We start from the raw sequence: 22252 nt of genomic DNA, 5'->3' as shown, positions 1-22252 counted from the left end.
ATATCCAACTCATTGCTACCCTTGTTTGTTTGTTGTGTAACGCCACACTCAGCAATGTTCCAGCTATATGATGGCTGTCGATAAATAATCAAGTCTGGACCAGACAATCCAGTGATTGACATTGTGAGCATCAGTCTATGTATTTGGGATGATAACATGCCTCAACCAAGTCAGCTAGACTGACCACCCGATCCCGTTAATCACCTCTCTCGCATGGGTCTCATTGCTGTGACACATGAAGCATATTGTGTATTGGTGGGGATCATGCTGGTAATTCATTTATTGTTTGCTCATAAAACTATCTGCAAACTGGTATAAACTGACATTATGGCTTTATAATGTATTGTGTTGACCAAAGATAGCATGAGCATTTGACATCTGCAGATACAAATATGGTATTTGGGAAATAGAACTCAGCAGTACATATCAGGAGATGAACAATGTATTGTGGTACCGATGGTGTTTTGATGTCAGTACTGATCATTGAGTGAAGTCATACATCTGTAGTAAGTGATGAGTGAACGCTTTAACCACTAGGCTACCGGACCGTCTGTATACCTCATGAACAGATCCATGTTATGACCACTATGACAACTAGGTTTGTTGTATACCAGATGAAAAGATCCATGTTAAAACCACTATGACAACTAGGTTTGTGGTATACTTCATGAAAAGATCCATGTTATAACCACTATGACAACTAGGTTTGTTGTACACCTCATGAACAGATCCATGTTATGACCACTATGACAACTAGGTTTGTTGTATACCAGATGAAAAGATCCATGTTAAAACCACTATGACAACTAGGTTTGTGGTATACTTCATGAAAAGATCCATGTTATAACCACTATGACAACTAGGTTTGTGGTATACTTCATGAAAAGATCCATGTTATAACCACTATGAAAACTAGGTTTGTGGTATACTTCATGAAAAGATCCATGTTATAACCACTATGACAACTAGGTTTGTGGTATACTTCATGAAAAGATCCATGTTATAACCACTATGACAACTAGGTTTGTTGTACACCTCATGAACAGATCCATGTTATAACCACTATGACAACTAGGTTTGTTGTATACTACTGCTGCATTTAGCTTCTCTCCTTTCCAGCTGACATGGCACGGGAAGTCTTCAGTCTCTCCGGACTCCCGCCAGACCAGCTGGGACGCATCTGGGACATCGCTGACGTCAATAGGGATGGCAGTCTCGACCCAGAGGAATGGATGGTGGCCTGTCACCTCATCAGGACCCTCAAGAAAGGTATGTTCCTGTAATAGGTGACAAGGATTATGTCCTGCAAAATGTGATATGGATGGCGCTGTACCAACTCGTTAAGACCCTCAAGAAGAGTTTGTCTATGTCCTGAAAAATGTGATATGGATGGTGGTGTTCCACCTCGTTAAGACCCTCAAGAAGGGTGTGTCAGTGCTCAGTAAAATGTGATATGGATGGTGGTGTGCCTCCTCGTTAAGACCCTCATGAGGACATTGATAGGTACCAACTTGATCTGCCTGCAGCTTCTAAAGCTATTCATGATGGTCAACTTGTTGAGTGGAAGAAACAACGGCAGGTATTGCCTTGATGGACCCACTAGATTAGTTCCAGTGCTGAAGCCATGACTGTGGCTGAAAGGCTCTAGGTAATGTTTGTTTGTTTGTTATAAAATGCCACACTCAGCAATATTACAGCTGTATGACGGCAGTCGGTAAATAATTAAGTCTGGAACAGACTAACCAGTGATTGACATCATGAGCATAAATCTACGCAACTGGGATATGATGACATGCATCAACCAAGTCAGAGAGTCTAACCGCCTGATTCCGTTAGACGCCTTTTACAGCAAGCATAGTCAGTCGCCTTTTACGGCAAGCATGGGTTGATGAAGACCTATTTTACCCCGTTCTTGGTAATGGTTGATAGGTCTCCGTATTTCCTTCGTTGAGTGCTGTATTCAACCAACAAGTGCCTAACATAAACACAACATGCTGTTCCTATCTTAATCAGTAAATGATTTCAACCCATTGTCATCACATGAGCTAACTGTTAAATGCACTGCATCAATGCAAGTTTAAATAACAGACATTATCATGTTAACAAGACATTTGGAACATGAGAAATTTGGAGCCTCTACAAGTGATAAAATTTGTGCAATGGTGGACATTGGCCAGCTTCCTGACCAACTGGTAGGTCTGTAGAATATGTGATATGCCCTTGATTTTATGGATAATCTAGTTTGCCATATTTGTTGACTGCAATATTTCTTAATGATTATGTCACGTAGGAAAGTGAATGCTTCTTATTCGAAGCCTAATTGTTTCCATGTGAATGACATAAGGCAAAATGATTTGATTACAGACAGATGAACAATGAATGGCCAGAGACCCATTTTTTAAAATCATTTTTAATCATTTTGGATTTGAGTGGGGCAGGTGATAGGGGTGCTGGGCTGGGTAATAAAACATGAACGGATTGAAGCATTTAATGAAGGAGTAGAAAACTGAACACAAGACAATGTGTTATAATCCTGACTCACATTTGATCAGTAAACCTTGTTTGTAATGAAGAAAGAGTAAATCTCTTTGAACAACTCAGCAAATAGCTGTAGAATTGCTGATGCAGCATTATTCACTGTCACTCACTCTGATCAAATTATCTATGGTTACTTGACTTAAATGTGACTCAAGAATATGATAAACTACCAGCATTATTTCTTGTGTAGACCTCTCAAGTTGATGTCAACAGTTGCTGTGATCATATTTCATTGTTTTAGCACCACAAAAGCCTGGCGACAAACACCAGCCCCCACCAAAGTCTGGTCATTTGTTTCACATGTTTCGCATGAAGCTATACCATGGGTCTGTTCCTCGATTGTCACAGTAATTGCATGCTTGTATATTCCAGGCCTATCTATAGACTGTCCTGTCAATGTCTTTGCCTACCTCCCCGATCGGATTTCGCCAAACTCTTTGCAAGCCAGGAAACGGAGGTAAAGATTGTGGTGATGAACTAATATTTGTTTCTTAGGAACAGGTGCATTGCTGTTTTCATTGCCTTGATTTGAAGTGTCAGCATCACACTTGTTGTCAGAGACCTAAATGTCAATTTCAGATACTTTATATTGATATTTGGACAGATATCCAGTGATATTTTTTTATTATACCGGGTATCTGTTCCTATGATCTGTTTGAAATGTCCACCCAGTACGGACTGATGGAGGATGAATATATATTGTTATGACTTTCCATAGTTATTTCCTATTGAGGTGTATTTTGATGAAATGTTTCAAACACACTGATAAATAATAATCAAAGTCTTGTATTCACCCAAGGAAAACACTTTTTTTTCTTATATTCATTTAACTGTTTAAAAATGATTTCTTAAATGAGAAATAGATTCTAATGATAGAATTTATTAAAGTTCTCAAATAACATTTACCCTAGTTGTAATTAATGAAAGAGTATATAATATAATTACATTGTGAAATGTTGATGATATAGAATGTAATTGATCCTGTGTCCGTGTGTCATCACTGGTCCTGTTGAAGTCACAATGACATAGGGTGTCTCACATGAGTTGTCCATTACACCACATCAGTGAGATGTTTCAGATGAAATGAACATTCACCCAGCCACAATATTGCTTCTTACGCCCTATCAACAAACTCTGCTGTCAATATTAACACATATTCATATCGTTAGCAGTTCTTGCTTTTCATGATAATTGCTGGTCTGTGTTTCTGCCCTGTACTGTTTGCTGAGTTGACAATAGGCATTGTAATTGTGTCCAGTTTGTGAAGAATCAATGTGCTGTTGTTGATTTAGATGGATTCTTGTAGATTTCAAACATAACAGGTTGTGAGTGATGATCTGTTCAGTCCTTTGCCTGCTTTTCACAAGGGAATGATAGGAGTTTGTGAAATGTACAGTTGTCAGTTTCAATATGTCTCTGGTGATAAGCAATAGGATGTCGTTCATTGCACCCCAGTCAGCTGATGACATGGTAAGTGTATCACAGCAGTTGGTACATCATGTTGCGTTCATGTAGCGCCTGTGTCAGAAGGGACACCAGTTGTGTTCATGTACCTCCTGTGTCAGGAGGGACACCAGTTGTGTTCATGCACCTCCTGTGTCAGGAGGGACACCAGTTGTGTTCATGCACCTCCTGTGTCAGGAGGACACCAGTTGTGTTCATGCACCTCCTGTGTCAGGAGGGACACCAGTTGTGTTCATGCACCTCCTGTGTCAGGAGGACACCAGTTGTGTTCATGCACCTCCTGTGTCAGGAGGACACCAGTTGTGTTCATGCACCTCCTGTGTCAGGAGGACACCAGTTGTGTTCATGTACTTCCTGTGTCAGGAGGGACACCAGTTGTGTTTATGTACTTCCTGTGTCAGGAGGGACACAAGTTGTGTTCATGTACCTCCTGTGTCAGGAGGGACACCAGTTGTGTTCATGCACCTCCTGTGTCAGGAGGGACACCAGTTGTGTTCATGTAGCTCCTGTGTCAGAAGGGACACCAGTTGTGTTCATTTACTTCCTGTGTCAGGAGGACACCAGTTGTGTTCATGCACCTCCTGTGTCAGGAGGACACCAGTTGTGTTCATGTACTTCCTGTGTCAGGAGGGACACCATTTGTGTTCATGTACTTCCTGTGTCAGGAGGACACCAGTTGTGTTCATGCACCTCCTGTGTCAGGACACAAGTTGTGTTCATGTAGCTCCTGTGTCAGGAGGGACACAAGTTGTGTTCATGCACCTCCTGTGTCAGGAGGACACCAGTTGTGTTTATGTACCACCTGTGTCAGGAGGGACACAAGTTGTGTTCATGCACCTCCTGTGTCAGGAGGACACCAGTTGCGTTCATGTACTTCCTGTGTCAGGAGGGACACCAGTTGTGTTTATGTACTTCCTGTGTCAGGAGGGACACCAGTTGTGTTCATGCACCTCCTGTGTCAGGAGGACACAAGTTGTGTTCATGCACCTCCTGTGTCAGGAGGGACACCAGTTGTGTTCATTTACTTCCTGTGTCAGGAGGGACACAAGTTGTGTTCATGCACCTCCTGTGTCAGGACACAAGTTGTGCTCATGCACCTCCTGTGTCAGGAGGGACACAAGTTGTGTTCATGTACCTCCTGTGTCAGGAGGACACCAGTTGTGTTTATGTACTTCCTGTGTCAGGAGGACACCAGTTGTGTTCATGCACCTCCTGTGTCAGGACACAAGTTGTGTTCATGTACCTCTTGTGTCAGGAGGACACCAGTTGTGTTTATGTACTTCCTGTGTCAGGAGGACACCAGTTGTGTTCATGTACTTCCTGTGTCAGGAGGGACACAAGTTGTGTTCATGTACCTCCTGTGTCAGGAGGACACCAGTTGTGTTTATGTACTTCCTGTGTCAGGAGGACACCAGTTGTGTTTATGTACTTCCTGTGTCAGGAGGGACACAAGTTGTGTTTATGTACTTCCTGTGTCAGGAGGGACACAAGTTGTGTTCATGCACCTCCTGTGTCAGGAGGGACACCAGTTGTGTTCATGTACCTCCTGTGTCAGGAGGACACCAGTTGTGTTTATGTACTTCCTGTTTCAGGAGGGACACAAGTTGTGTTCATGCACCTCCTGTGTCAGGACACAAGTTGTGTTCATGTACCTCTTGTGTCAGGACACAAGTTGTGTTCATGTACTTCCTGTGTCAGGAGGACACCATTTGTGTTCATGCACCTCCTGTGTCAGGAGGGACACCAGTTGTGTTTATGTACTTCCTGTGTCAGGAGGACACCAGTTGTGTTCATGTACTTCCTGTGTCAGGAGGACACCAGTTGTGTTTATGTACTTCCTGTGTCAGGAGGACACCAGTTGTGTTTATGTACTTCCTGTGTCAGGAGGACACCAGTTGTGTTCATGCACTTCCTGTGTCAGGAGGGACACCAGTTGTGTTCATGCACCTCCTGTGTCAGGAGGGACACCAGTTGTGTTCATGTAATTCCTGTTTCAGGAGGGACACAAGTTGTGTTCATGCACCTCCTGTGTCAGGACACAAGTTGTGTTCATGCACCTCCTGTGTCAGGACACAAGTTGTGTTCATGTACCTCTTGTGTCAGGACACAAGTTGTGTTCATGTACTTCCTGTGTCAGGAGGGACACAAGTTGTGTTCATGTACCTCCTGTGTCAGGACACAAGTTGTGTTCATGTACTTCCTGTGTCAGGACACAAGTTGTGTTCATGCACCTCCTGTGTCAGGACACAAGTTGTGTTCATGTACTTCCTGTGTCAGGAGGGACACAAGTTGTGTTCATGTACCTCCTGTGTCAAGAGGGACACAAGTTGTGTTTATGTACTTCCTGTGTCAGGAGGACACCAGTTGTGTTCATGTACTTCCTGTGTCAGGAGGGACACCATTTGTGTTCATGTACCTCCTGTGTCAGGAGGGACACCAGTTGTGTTCATGTACCTCCTGTGTCAGGAGGGACACAAGTTGTGTTCATGCACCTCCTGTGTCAGGAGGGACACAAGTTGTGTTCATGTACTTCCTGTGTCAGGAGGGACACAAGTTGTGTTTATGCACCTCCTGTGTCAGGACACCAGTTGTGTTCATGTACTTCCTGTGTCAGGAGGGACACAAGTTGTGTTCATGTACCTCCTGTGTCAAGAGGGACACAAGTTGTGTTTATGTACTTCCTGTGTCAGGAGGACACCAGATGTGTTTATGTACTTCCTGTGTCAGGAGGACACCAGTTGTGTTCATGTACTTCCTGTGTCAGGAGGGACACCATTTGTGTTCATGTACCTCCTGTGTCAGGAGGGACACCAGTTGTGTTCATGTACCTCCTGTGTCAGGAGGGACACAAGTTGTGTTCATGCACCTCCTGTGTCAGGAGGGACACAAGTTGTGTTCATGTACTTCCTGTGTCAGGAGGGACACAAGTTGTGTTTATGTACTTCCTGTGTCAGGAGGACACCAGTTGTGTTCATGCACCTCCTGTGTCAGGAGGGACACCATTTGTGTTCATGTACCTCCTGTGTCAGGAGGGACACCAGTTGTGTTCATGTACCTCCTGTATCAGGAGGGACACAAGTTGTGTTTATGTACTTCCTGTGTCAGGAGGGACACCAGTTGTGTTCATGCACCTCCTGTGTCAGGACACAAGTTGTGTTTATGTACTTCCTGTGTCAGGAGGACACCAGTTGGGTTCATGCACCTCCTGTGTCAGGAGGGACACCATTTGTGTTCATGTACCTCCTGTGTCAGGAGGGACACCAGTTGTGTTCATGTACCTCCTGTGTCAGGAGGGACACCAGTTGTGTTTATGTACTTCCTGTGTCAGGAGGGACACCAGTTGTGTTCATGCATCTCCTGTGTCAGGAGGGACACAAGTTGTGTTCATATACCTCCTGTGTCAGGAGGGACACCAGTTGTGTTCATGCACCTCCTGTGTCAGGAGGGACACCAGTTTTGTTCATGTACCTCCTGTGTAAGGAGGGACACCAGTTGTGTTCATGTACCACCTTTGTCAAACCATGGAGCATAATCAGAGTAATTCTGCAATTCCAACCCTTGAAAAGCTCATCCTGTCACAATAAAGGGATACAACTCTGCACATTGAATTGCAGCAACTTTTACCTCCTGACTGTACCCTCTGATTTGTTATAGTGTAGGCTTCTTGTGTATAGGGTGGAGGATGAAATGGGGCAGTTGTATCATATAATGTGTTGGTATTGAAACAGTACCAAGTACATTCTATTTTGAAAACTCTTTTATCTACACGTCTGTAAGGGGCACACACTTCAAACAGACCCTGTTGTACATTGCTACTGTATTTTGCCATATTAGTTGTTGATATCAATACTTATATGTCAGTCATGTAGTAAATATGACATACATGGCACTGAAATGTACACATTGTAGACCCTTCATGTGCGATTTATAATAGGTAGGGGGGTATAGGTTCCACTCTTACTCACCTGTCAATCAGGAATGTGTTTCAGCGTTGTCTATAGCGTTGTTATTGACATGGTATGTTACACTCTCAGACATGTTATTATTGGTCTGTGGGGGGTTCAATACAACATTTATCTCACTGACCAGATATCAGTGAAATGTACAAGTGACAGCACTCTGAAGACAGTGTCTGTGTCGTAGCACCAGAGGGTCTGTACAGGGAGGGCTTTGTGTTGCTCATTTCAGTTCATTTCATATCATCTCTTCGGCATTTTCAGAAAACTGTTAATTTTTGCTTCTGTGTCAAATTTCGTGAAATATTTCCTTCTTTAGAGTTTTATGATTAGAAAGTTTTTAAACATCCTGTTAAACATTAATCATTAATTGTAAATTTCAAAACTATATATATTTCATGATCATCCAAAATGATTTGAGTATTCAATAAAAAAGGAAAATGTAGAAAACGATCTGAGATGCCCACTTGTACAGAGCCTCGTCCATGTTCCATGTCAGTAACAGAAAGTTGTCTATTGCAGGGTGGATGAATATGAAGTCAAGAAGCACAGGCTGATGGTCTTGAAGGTAATACAATTTTGCTTGAATGGATCTTGTCTTGATTACTGTTAGCGCTAGCAGATTGGTGGATACATGAGCATCTTCTTACATTTAAGAGAAAGATTAAATGATAAGGGAGAACCTGTTTCTCTTGATGTATTTTTCCCACATGATGCTGTACTAGTCATAGTGTACAGGAGTATGTGATTTGTTACCTGTAACCACACAGTAGGTAAGCTTCCGTGCTCTGACATCACTGTCCTGTTGCTGTAAGGAACTCAGCCAAGGTATTTACTTATCTGGGTTGCCACCTACCCGACAAGAGAGGTCCAAATAGTGGCATCATTCACAACAATTCACACAGCACAGCCACAATCTGAAATTGCAACACAATGAGTAGATACATAGTATCAATACGTGTTTAAAATAAAGGTCCATCATTTATTCTTCTAACAAATTAATATGACAACTATTGTGACAATATGTACACATGTCCCTGTCATTTCTAGTCCAGCAATCAATTCGCCTATATAACATGACCGACCCATGGACCAGGGAAATCTACTTATCCCATGTCTACTTACCTGATTTCTACTCTGATTGACTGTAACTATATTTGACAGTAAGAGTATGATGTTCAGGCTTATTGAATTATTAATATCATGGTTATGTTTCTTAAGATTTTCAGATTGATCTGAATACATTACTGCTGGATTATTATAACGTTGAGTATCTCATTCTTCAATTAACAGAGGATGTTTGAGTGGTAACACTCTACAGTCCAGATCAAGTACTGTAGAGAAAAGTAGGATATTCAAGAATCACACTCTCACTGACATGAATATATTATACAAGTTTTACATTTGATGGTGCAGTGTAAGACAGTTTGTATAGAAATGTCAAGGCCTGAATGTTTGACACCAGTGCAACAATTGACCATTGACTGAGAGGGCTGTCATTAAGTACAGCCCCATAGGTGATATCGGCACAATCTAGGAGAGTCCTTCAGCTGATAGTGAGTGCTAGAGTGGCTCCTGGAGACTCTGTCAACACTTGGTACGATGACAAAAGAAATTTATTCCTGGAACATTTCACATAATGTAGATCACCATTCACTTTCTGTTATGTACTTGGCCACCATAACAAATTTATTGACACTTTCATCCAAAGCCTGAAGACATTAATTTTGTATTTCAGCTGAATTTATTCTACAGAATTAATCACATAACAAAAAGTCTGTTGACTATTTGCGCTTTGGAATCAATGTAATCCGAACTTGCTGACTTTGATGTTTCAAATTATGAAATCATTGGAAAACTAATTTTGAAATAATTTCGATATCCATTGCTTATACCTATGCATGGAGAGATTATGATAATTTAAAATGATAGAACCTCTATATGAAGCTAAGGATACCTCTGTCTTGTGTTGTTTTCTTCATGTCTACAAGTTGACAAATAACCAGATACTTTCTATAGCAACAGTGACACGGCTATCTCTGTTATGTAAATCGTCTTACGTTCCTTGTCAGTGTCCAATCCTTTGATATTTCAGTGGGTTTATGGATCCTTGTCATGGCATAATTTAAATACAACAATTGTCATTGATCATGCACAGTCAGAATATACTTTTATTAATCATAAAGAAATGTGTTATGTTGACTCGAATGAGCAAGTGTTAGTACCTTTATCATTTGGTTTTAATAGTTACACATTTGATAGGACATCTTGAAAACTGATATGGTAGTTGAAATCGGATTGTGTTCATAACTGTAACATGAAAGCTGATTTTACAAATTTTACAGAGCTTCGTTTACAAATTCACAATTTGCCATGTCATATTTGAATCTGTTACTTCCAAATATAATTAATCACCACTAACATTCACACTGACTTCTGAAACTTCTTTTTGTTTCTTGACGAAATATGTACCTTTCCATTTGAAGTAAGTAACTATAAGCGCAAGATCACACTCGGAGAAATTCTACATCAATATGTTTTTTTCCCTTGCAACAGTTATGAGATTTTGGAACGTTATCCCCTTGTAACAATGCCAAGTCCCAGTTGGGTGAAATCTACCACACCTGTGTGTGGAGGTTCAAGCCTGACCGGGGGCCAGGCCCAGCATGTGACACCTCTCACTTCTGACAGCCAACTTTCATGTGGTCCTATCATGAAATCAACCAGTGATTGTACATTTCTCAGCTGACAATAGGGTCTTATTAATAATGGCCCCTGTTTTGTAACTTGATCAAGCAGTGACCTGTGATTTCTGACTGCTGTGGATATGGTCATAATTACCGTAAATGGTACAATGTGTTGTGTACGGCCAGGGTATGCTTTCTGTCCATTTGATTTGATAATAGGTACTCAATTTTGTCGAACTTAAGAGCTATCTGTAGACATTTGTGATAAATACAGATATTCATTACTAATACTCATTTAGTGAACAATATGTTTGAATTAGATGTCAGGGCCCTATTTCCACAAAGCAATCTTAGAGCAATGACTATCGTAAGCTAATGTTGAAGTATGGGAGTAACGATCTTCTTAGCATTAAGATCGAAATATGCAATGTGGCCCTGGAATTTTTCTTGGTATGTTGTATTCTATTATAGGGTTTTTGTCTATACTGACAATTGTACAGAGAAGATTAACCTTCTTAAACTAAGTTTGTCCTCTGTAGACAGGCACAGACAAGGCAAAGACACTATTGTTCTCATGTCAGCATAGTTCAGGAGTATAAAACTGACTGTTAAGTTAACAATAAGTAATAAGGTATGTGTATGATGCATGTTTAATTTTATTTTTATTCTTAGTTTGCCTGTGAACTGCCAAAGTTATTGAATGAAATATGAACATTTTTTTCACTGGTGAAATACAGCAATGTCAAATAGCACTCCCAATGATTCAATAACACCGTGAGACAAAGCTCAGATACCACAGGTTTGAGGAAGTTACTTCAGATTTATCTGGTGGCTTTCCCAAGCAAGTTCAAATTTATTACAATATTGATGAATCATGTCACACTTTGGTTATGTATAGTAATTGTGTTTTATTGCCAAACAAAGCAGATATATTCAGACCACTGAATGAGATAAACCTTTTATTTAACAAGAATATCAAAATATCCTGTATGCATAGGTTTTGTTTGAGAGCATTTCTTAGAATAACTATGGTATCCAGCAATGTTGATTTCATCAATCCTCCCCGGAACACACAGGAAATAACTGCATGCTTTCCTTTGCAGGAAAAACGGAAACAAGACGTTAGTCGAGAATCTCGGAGGTTGCAGTTTGCAGAGGGTAAACTGAAGATTTGTCGTGATTTGGTGAGTAGAGAGATTTCTCTCAACCAGTGTGCAGCTCATCACATGTATCCAACACACACTGCTTTCATGACAGCGATTTCTTGTAGAAACAATTCCCCACCTAGCAACCAGGATGTTTTACAAAAACCTGTGTGAGCAAGGAAAAGAAAACTTTGGCCTAAGTGTGTATTATGTCTTATTTACAAGTTTGTTGGAAAAATAGTTGATATTTTGTATTGGAGGATGTGGATACACATGAAATGTTTGCCAACAAATGGAAACTGTTAATTTGATTTTTGCACTGATTGTTTTGAAAGCCTAAATAGCATTTTGTTATGAGGGGACATAAGCATGTGGTACCCATTCTTAGCATGTTTTGACAAAAAATTAAATTTGGGTTAAAATTCAGCAATTTCACTTTCTTTTTTGTCCATTTTACAAAATAACAATGCTACCACTAACTAGTCAAAACAAGTGAAATAGGTGGATGTGGTGTAGAAACATCTGGCATGAGTGAAAGCGTTGTTTCATGCCACAGTCAACAGTTCATCCTTATCACTTTCTGCAAATTATGGAGTCTAGTCCAGGCAAACCATGGGTTGATGGCATGAGCAACAATAAATCCAAGCAAGGTATGATACCACACAATCACCACACCTGATCCATCCTCCTTTTGTGAGCTCTTACAAGCATGGCATACTGAGGGCTTGTTCTACCGCTAAATCCCATGGGAGACAAACATAGGGTGCTGGGATCCTAGTATAACCCTAAATCCCATGGGAGACAAGCATAGGGTCCTGGGATCCTAGTATAACCCTAAATCCCATGGAAGACAAACATAGGGTGCTGGGATCCTAGTATAACCCTAAATCCCATGGAAGACAAACATAGGGTGCTGGGATCCTAGTATAACCCTAAATCCCATGGGAGACAAGCATAGGGTGCTGGGATCCTAGTATAACCCTAAATCATATGGGAGACAAGCATAGTGTGCTGGGATCCTAGTATAACCCTAAATCCCATGGAAGACAAACATAGGGTGCTGGGATCCTAGTATAACCCTAAATCCCATGGAAGACAAACATAGGGTGCTGGGATCCTAGTATAACCTTTAATCCCATGGGAGACAAGCATGGGGTGCTGGGATCCCAGTATAACCCTAAATCCCATGGAAGACAAACATAGGGTGCTGGGATCCTAGTTTAACCCTAAATCCCATGGGAGACAAGCATAGGGTGCTTGGATCCTAGTATAACCCTAAATCCCATGGGAGACAAGCATGGGGTGCTGGGATCCTAGTATAACCCTAAATCCCATGGAAGACAAGCATGGGGTGTTGGGATCCTAGTATAACCCTTAATCCCATGGGAGACAAGCATGGGGTGCTGGGATCCTAGTATTACCCTAAATCCCATGGAAGACAAACATAGGGTGCTGGGATCCTAGTATAACCCTAAATCTCATGGGAGACAAACATAGGGTGCTGGGATCCTAGTATAACCCTAAATCCCATGGGAGACAAGCATGGGGTGCTGGGATCCCAGTATAACCCTAAATCCCATGGGAGACAAACATAGGGTGCTGGGATCCTAGTATAACCCTAAATTCCATGGAAGGCAAACATAGGGTGCTGGGATCCTAGTATAACCCTAAATCCCATGGGAGACAAGCATGGGGTGCTGGGATCCCAGTATAACCCTAAATCCCATGGGAGACAAGCATAGGGTGCTGGGATCCTAGTATAACCCTAAATCCCATGGGAGACAAGCATGGGGTGCTGGGATCCTAGTATAACCCTAAATCCCATGGAAGACAAGCATGGGGTGCTGGGATCCTAGTATAACCCTAAATCCCATGGGAGACAAGCATGGGGTGCTGGGATCCTAGTATTACCCTAAATCCCATGGAAGACAAACATAGGGTGCTGGGATCCTAGTATAACCCTAAATCCCATGGGAGACAAACATAGGGTGCTGGGATCCTTGTATAACCCTAAATCCCATGGGAGACAAGCATGGGGTGCTGGGATCCTAGTATAACCCTAAATCCCATGGGAGACAAGCATGGGGTGCTGGGATCCCAGTATAACCCTAAATCCCATGGGAGACAAGCATGGGGTGCTGGGAAACCTTCATCACAGGTTATGTGTACAGAGCAAAAGCACCGTACATCAGCAGGCTGTCTACACAGAATGACCAGGGGACAGGTGGGGTCAATGTCACGTGACAGCCTTAATGATGTGAATTGTTTGATAGGCATTACTTAGAAGTTGAAGGATGACAAAGTAGACACAATTTATGGATACAGAGACGTCGCCTTTACAGCATTAAAGAAGTTGTTGTCCATAAATTGTGTCTACTTTGTCTTCATGATGTGGTTTGTTTCTTGCAGTATCATTTATTGAAGAAATCTGGACAAAGTCCTATATCTGCTGAACAGTTCAAGGCCAAGGTTGCTGGGGAGAATGCTGAGATCACCAAACAAGAAGAAATAGTACACAGGTCAGAACATAGTCAGTGGGAAGTTTCTTATACCATCAGATCATAGGGTTTCGGACGTCATACGTTTTCAGACGGCAATGTTTATTGCAATTACTCGCGCTATAGTGCGGGGTGTAGCATCACACAGACATTGTAAATACTCAGATGATGGCTTGTTTTTAAGCGAAAATTGTCTTTTAAAAGTGAATGAGATGTTTTACAGTGTTTCATGTGATTAGAGAGAATACTATGTATGTTTCTTAAGCATCGAAAACCCATAACATAGGGATACCGTTACTCACCTCTAACTACTGGCAATATCAATGCATAGGTGCATGTAAGTAAGGGAGGCGGGGGGCAGGGCTCTTACCATCAAGCCCCACCCTGTCAGACATGGCTACAATACTGAAGCAAAACTTACCCTAACAATCAACAAACTTTACTTTAGTGTCTTTTAACAATTGCCAGCGAACTCGATAAGAAAATTCAGTATTCATAGTTGAAGATTTTACTGTGACATGTTTCCACTTTAAGACTATCTCACTGAATAAAGACATTTTATGAATGTTTCCTTTGCTGAAGGAAGATGCTTTGTTCAAAAGTTGTTATTTTCTAGGTATTATCAGGGTGTTTCAGCATTTTGTAAAATAATATTTTCAACATTTGTTTTTTGTAATAATGATAGCATAGTTGACTGGCTGTTCAGATTAAAATCTCTTTTCAAATTTTTAAATTTAGGCACACAATCAGAATTCTTCACATTTAGTGATTATTGTGTATCTGAATGTTATGTGAGGCGAAATGGTGTTTAACTTCCTGTTCAAGTTTATTTCACTCATGTAGCTATGTGTGTGTGTGGCTCCTTGCACTCGTCCGGACTTATGCTAGTTTTAGAGTGATACCATGCTGCAGGGAAACCTGAATACCCCACTCCAGGGTTAGAACTAAACTCAAAAGCTTCTCTAGCCTGGGTAAAGATAAAATGCACAGGTAATGTTAAAACAATGGGGAAATTTGAAAATTTGATCAGCCCTGGGCTAGCGGGATAGCATTAAGTTCAAATTTGCCACTCAGACACATTATTCTGACATCGAGCCAACAAGTCCTTGCTTTGTCTCTTAATACTGAGCAGAAGGCAGGGTAACAAGAAGTACCATAGTGTTGAATGTCACAGCCAGGGGATCAAACCACCAACCTCCCGCTCTCCGGGCAGGTGCTTGATCATATGTATCATGGTGTTGTATGTATCTGGGGTTTGTTGCAGGTTAAAGAAGGAACATGAGCGTGTGCGGCAGAGCACAGTGAAGATCATCCTGGAGGAACAGCGGCTGAATGAAGACATCCGCAACCTGAAGAGTGGCACCACAGAGCTCAACAAGGTCAGATACCCACATAGCTAGCTACCAATATTGCACTTATAGCATGGTAGCCTGTAAGTGACAGACCCGACAAGCAAGTGGTTGATGTTAGGAGCAACATCACATGACAATCAATCAATCAACTTAACCTGACCACCACATTCAGTTTGGCTACCTCTATGACAAGAGATAGAGTGATGGGGATCTAAGTTGTATCCTCACTGGGTGATACCATATGAGAAAGGTTGTTGATTTTCTGAGGTAAATGTCCCGTGAAATTTGAAATATAATATCAGAGGCCTATATTTTGAAACAGTTTCTTGGATTTCAAATACTTTAAGCCTACTGGAGCCAAATGTTGACAATAGAGTTATCCCCCTTTATTCTCCCAGCCTAGATTCTGTTGCCCTCAGTGTCAGCACAAACCTTTAAGCCCTGGCTGGTGATAACTAAAGTGACTTCCAGATCGAATGTCATTAGATTCATGTTATGGTTAATTTCTATACAGGGAATGTATACAATGACATTTGTTGTGGAGCCAGCCTCTTAGTGTCTGATTTAGGACATTTTGGTTCTATAGGGATCCCTGAATGGAATTGATAACATCTTCAATAATTTTGTTGCTCTAAACATTAACATGTGGAATAGAAGGATAATGTGGATGAAATAATTATATCATAGATCACATCTCTGTCAATCGTCTTTTGTTCATGTTTATGGTTGTAACTTTGTTTATAGGACTTCACAGTGCATATTGCCCTATTTCTCATTAATTTTGTTAATGTATATTGCAATGATTGAGGTCTGTTACTACCCATTCTTGCGTTTGTGTATGTTATAATTAACACCTTATATGCTTCAAATTATTTACTCTGTAACAAGTGAATCTATTTCATTGCGTTCATCACTGTAACTGATATTAAAGGATTCTGTATCTCATTTTCAATTTTGAATGTACAAATCTAAACATGCCAAATTGACAATATGAGGTTGATTTGGAAGGATGTGCAGATTGTCTATGGTACAGTGGGTAATAATGGCTCTGGCATGCTTTATAACAGGGCTGGGAATATTAAAATATGCACTGATGTATGGGTTCAGTAAAACATAATGCCAGCGTGTGTACAGTATGATAGGGTGTGTACACACATGGCTGTGGATGTTGCTACTGACAGATACTTCCTATTTCAGAAATTAAGGGCGATCCACACAAAAGCTACAAAGGACCCGGATCCATTTCACCAGTTGTATGAACAAAAGAAAGGTATGTTGAGGGTTGAGAGAGTGCAGCAATATTCACAGGGTCCTGATAGTGCAGCAATATTTACACGGTTGTGATGGTGCAGCAATATTTACAGGGTCTTGACCGTGCAGCAATATTTACAGGGTTGTGATAGTGCAGCAATATTTACATGGTTGTGATGGAGCAGGAATATTTACAGGGTCTTGATCATGCAGCAATATTTACAGGGTTGTGATGGTGCAGCAATATTCACAGGGTCGTGATGGTGCAGCATATTTACAGGGTTGTGATAGTGCAGCAATATTTACAGGGTCGTGATGGTGCAGCAATATTCACAGGATCGTGATGGTGCAGCAATATTTACAGGGTTGTGATAGTGCAGCAATATTTACAGGGTCGTGATCGTGCTGCAATTACAGGGTTGTGATGGTACAGCAATATTTACAGGGTCCTGATAGTGCAGCAATATTTACAGGGTCGTGATAGTGCAGCAATATTCACAGGGTCGTGATGGTGCAGCAATATTCACAGGGTCGTGATGGTGCAGCAATATTTACAGAGTCGTGATGGTGCAGCAATATTTACAGGGTCGTGATCGTGCTGCAATTACAGGGTTGTGATGGTACAGCAATATTTACAGGGTTGTGATGGTGCAGCAATATTCACAGGGTCGTGATGGTGCAGCAATATTTACAGGGTCGTGATGGTGCAGCAATATTCACAGGGTCGTGATGGTGCAGCAATATTCACAGGGTCGTGATGGTGCAGCAATATTCACAGGGTCGTGATGGTGAAGCAATATTTACAGGGTTGTGATGGTGCAGATGTATACACACAAGAAGTGTCAACTGGAGTGAGTGTGTTGAAGTTTAGATGGCAAGAATACAAAACTATATCTTGTTTATCAGTTTGGTTGGCAGTGAAATGTAAAATAGATAAGATAAGTAAATGATAACCAGCACCCAGATTATCCCTATTGTATCCATTTCCCAATATTTCATATGGTGTATTTGTGATTGTCTTTTCAGAGAAGAAAATTACACTAGCAGACTTGGATGCTGGTGAAATCTACATACCTTTCACCTTTGACCCTTTCAACAAGAAAGAATCCTCTCGAAAAGTTACCTCAGGAGCAAGAATTTTCCAGAACTGTGATACCAAAAATAACAATCATAAACTGACAAGTGAAATTCCTGAAAAAGTTTTGGTTAGTTTTAAAAACATTGACGACAGTTTCACTGACATTTGGGGCACATCATCATCCAAAATGAATTCATCAGAAGAAGACGATCCTTTGTTTAAAACAGTGACATGTAAGTTTAACATTTGATATTTAGCCTGATTGAATTCCTTTTAGAAATAGATGATCGCTGGTAAAGGGGTTTTGTATCTCTATAACATCGATTTCAATTCAGATGAGTAAGACTACTGTATGTTCCCTCTGCCTAAAAATATAAATTGCCCCTTTTTTAGTATTACCCTATTATATCAGGTAGCAATGCGGTTAGTTACAAAGAACATGAAGATCAAAGCGTGGTTTATTCCTAGATCAAACATTGTTCTATCATGACGTTATTTCTGGAGATTTGAACATGGGCTTGCAACTTGTGAGAGTTATCTCCCCTATACTGTCTTTGGGTGAGGTCCATCAAAGGTTGAGTGTCCTGACCTCAACTAACAGACAGTGCCCTGACCTCAACTAACAGTGTCCTGATCTCAACTAACAGACAGTGCCCTGACCTCAACAAACAGTGTCCTGACCTCAACTAACAGACAGTGCCCTGACCTCAACTTACAGTGTCCTGATCTCAACAAACAGTGTCCTGACCTCAACTAACAGACAGTGCCCTGACCTCAACTAACAGACAGTGTCCTGACCTCAACTAACAGACAGTGCCCTGACCTCAACTAACAGTGTCCTGATCTCAACAATCAGTGTCCTGACCTCAATTAACAGACAGTGTCATGACCTCAACTAACAGTGTCCTGACCTCAACTAACAGACAGTGCCCTGACCTCAACTAACAGACAGTGTCCTGACCTCAACTAACAGACAGTGTCCTGACCTCAACTAACAGACAGTGTCATGACCTCAACTAACAGTGTCCTGACCTCAACTAACAGACAGTGCCCTGACCTCAACTAACAAACAGTGTCCTGACCTAAACAAACAGACAAGTACCTATGTACAGAGGGACACAGAGGGACTAAACCACACAGCAGAAATAGGTTTGAAAATATTTTCCGCAAACCGTATTCAGTTTCTATGAATTTGCTGCAGTATAATTATCATCCACTGTTTGTGTAATTGTGCATCTGTCAACGAAGAGCAAAGATCAACCAGGCGTTGTTTGATATACCTGCAGTGAGGTGGAGAGGTTTATGCACTGAGTCTAGCCCACATGAATGAATAGCAAACCTTAATCATGAATACCATGGGAGTTTGCCATCCCAGAGACTCCCTGACACTGATGGACAATACACTGCTTGTTGTGCTGCCACCACAGCTTGTGCAGCCCATGCTGGCCCTGCCTTGTCCATTGTGTTCTGGAAGACAGGGCTCCAGTCAGGCCAGGCTCTCAGTCATGATGCACCACTGAATTCTCACTGTACACAATGTTTCCAATTTGTAAGTTTTATGGAACATTTAAGTTTGTATTTTAGGAATGGCAATATTCCCTGGGTACAGTTCCGTCTATAAAGTCGCTTTGTGTCGGGATGGACAATATTGCTGTTGTATGACTGTGTGTCAGCTTGATGGGATGAAAGTTCTAAGTGACACAAGTCATGTACATAGTATCAAGTATTATACCCTAGTACATGTCATACCCCAGTCAGCATAAAGCAACTAATATGTTTTAATAATTCAGTTGGGAAAGTTATCAGAGTGTAAGCGATTAGTGCAGTTCTATTTTTTTCCTATCATTCATGGATAAAATCTTAAATTTGAATCAACAATTTCTCTGCGAAAATGATAACCTCAAAATAGGCAAAGTCTACAAGTAAGTGTAACAAATTTTTACAGAGACAATTATGGCATCTTGGATATAGTAATGCTACTGAAAATATCACAATTTTCATGACATGCAAAATGGGGTACAAACAAAATGTATTTTGGGTGTTATACTTGGGCTGATTGTTGTGATTATCATTGGCCTTGATGCATTATAGAGCCGACAGATTTTTACCTAGGTTACTTCTTCACAGTGTTAACATATGGAATCTGTAGACTGTGACCTTCAATTAGGATGAATACCATATCTTTTTGTGTGTGTATGAAATAAATTCACTTGAGAAATAGTTTTCTTACCTGATTACAGACATTAAAAAGGTAGAATAACATTTGCATACTTATTTAACTCCTGTGATAAGAATGTACTATGCTTGATTGCTGTATATTTGTTTAAATTATTTCAAATGAGATCGACAAAGATGTAACACTCTGGACATGTGACCTAAATATAAGAAACTTACAATTGTACTATGAGCCATGTTGCCTGAATTTCGAAATAAACTTGATTGATTGATATGTAATCTAAGAAAAGAGAATTAGCTATAGGTGTATCAAAAGCAAGATATGAGAATTCATATTGTGACTATTACTTGTCTAACGGAATACAGTCATGCCCCGCTTATACGGACTTCAGATATCCGGAAACCTCGGTTCCCGGACGATTTCATTCAAAACAAAATAATTACTATATAAATTTACCCGTATATACGGAAATTCAGTTTCCGGAACCGGATGGTCATTTTCATACACAAAACACTGAAATGCACACAAAACTGTCTCACTTACCCGGACAATACACTTCCGCTGGTGGTAATCCTTTGATTCCTGTGAAGTCAATTAACCAAGTGACACTGAGTTACGTTTGAGACGAGCTTGTTTATTGTACATGTAATCCCATTCGATAAATATGGCGTCTGTGGAGGTCAGAGGTCAAAGTTGTGACTTCAAACTGTGAGTATGGCCTGTCACCAGCAAAACATAAGCGACACGCAGTTACAGAACGCGAAAAAAGGGAAATTTGTCTGTATAAGGAAAAACACCCGTCAGCAAGTTTGGAAACCATCAGTAAGCATTATGGCACTGAATTTGGACATACCATAGGAAAATCAAACAGAAGTGGCTAAATCTTTTGGAAACGTGTATGTCTTGAATAAAGATTGAGTGGATGTATCTGTTTGCTCTGTCATCTGTCATGAGTTGCATAATTGAAGGGAAGTAACTTTTCCAGTAAGAAGCTGGTTTCAGTTATTATACAGAAATTCGTTTATACGGACGAATTGTGAAATGACGCATGTGTCTGTATAAACGAGGCACGACTGGCAAGGTAATCTCTAAGGCCTGGTTCTGGATCAGTGGTCAGTGTTTCCACAATTCACTATGTAGAGATGCATCCATTTTCCATGCAAGGACCATGTTTCTGAGTCCTAAATATTAGATTCCGTATTTTCAGTTTCTCTAATGGAGGAGGCATGGGGGGCTTTGTTTTATAAGGCGCCACAATTCACTGTGCAGAATTGTGTCCCCTGGGTGAGCCAGGAACCTGTGACTATGGGTTCAAGCCCCAGTTGGCCCTGATACTGTTTCTAGGTTTGTCAGCACCACACCCGGTCTTGAGCGTTTCACCAAGGGGTAATTGTCGAGACCTGCATCACTGCGAGCTTCCTCCCACATCAAGCTGATATACCATGATATATATGTGAAAGTCTTCACTGTACTCACACACCGTTGTATACCTGAAATATTTTTCGAAGCAGTCACTCACTTAGACCTGATTCTAGGGTTGTCATTGATTGGAAATTTTAGTATGGAGATATCGACTGAAAAGTATCGTGATATATCAGTCAGTATTAAGATAAGTTATTCCATATGTGTATATATAAACATTTACTATGTACACCTTCAATTAATCAATTTGACGCTAAAAATATACAAGGTTCTTCCATTTAGTTTATAAAATTGAATTTTCTGCCTCTTCACTGTCCATCTTAAGCATTGTGATGTTAGTACATTTCATATTTCTGTGGACATAAGTTATTGATTTACACGTATTGATGTTCATATATTTGTATCAGTACAGCATCAACATCAAACAGTTACCAATCAAGGCCGTAGTTAATTTTTTTGACAGGGGGGGGGCAAATATTTGTACAAGTATCACCTGTCCCCAACTTGATTCAAATAAAACTGTTTCTATGAAAAATCTATGAGGGCAACTGGCCCCCCTTCCCCCCGGCTGGCTACGGCACTGCCGATACATCGATATAGCGATACGTGATGACATCCCTCCCCGACTCTCCATGGTTATGGAAGCCAGAGGTTACATGCAATGCTACCTCCGGCATCTGTTTAC

General features: G+C 40.9%; 1 protein-coding gene across 3 annotated transcripts in view; it reads left to right on the top strand.

Moving 5' to 3' along the window:
* The window catches only part of LOC124121182, a 194124-nt gene that overhangs the window by 60456 nt on the left and 111416 nt on the right, over positions 1-22252 (top strand). For all 3 annotated transcript variants that reach the window (XM_046484164.2, XM_046484163.2, XM_046484165.2), the window contains exons 5-12: positions 1120-1269; positions 2911-2995; positions 8481-8526; positions 11749-11829; positions 14200-14309; positions 15553-15667; positions 16838-16910; positions 17918-18202. In XM_046484164.2, coding sequence (XP_046340120.2) covers positions 1120-1269; positions 2911-2995; positions 8481-8526; positions 11749-11829; positions 14200-14309; positions 15553-15667; positions 16838-16910; positions 17918-18202 — 945 coding nt within the window. The remainder of the gene's footprint in view (positions 1-1119; positions 1270-2910; positions 2996-8480; positions 8527-11748; positions 11830-14199; positions 14310-15552; positions 15668-16837; positions 16911-17917; positions 18203-22252) is intronic.

The sequence above is a fragment of the Haliotis rufescens genome, unplaced genomic scaffold, assembly GCF_023055435.1.
Source record: "Haliotis rufescens isolate VD_foot unplaced genomic scaffold, xgHalRufe1.0.p SCAF_2, whole genome shotgun sequence".
Classification (NCBI taxonomy): Eukaryota; Metazoa; Mollusca; class Gastropoda; order Lepetellida; family Haliotidae; genus Haliotis; species Haliotis rufescens.
This window is presented reverse-complemented; position numbering and strand designations above follow the sequence as displayed.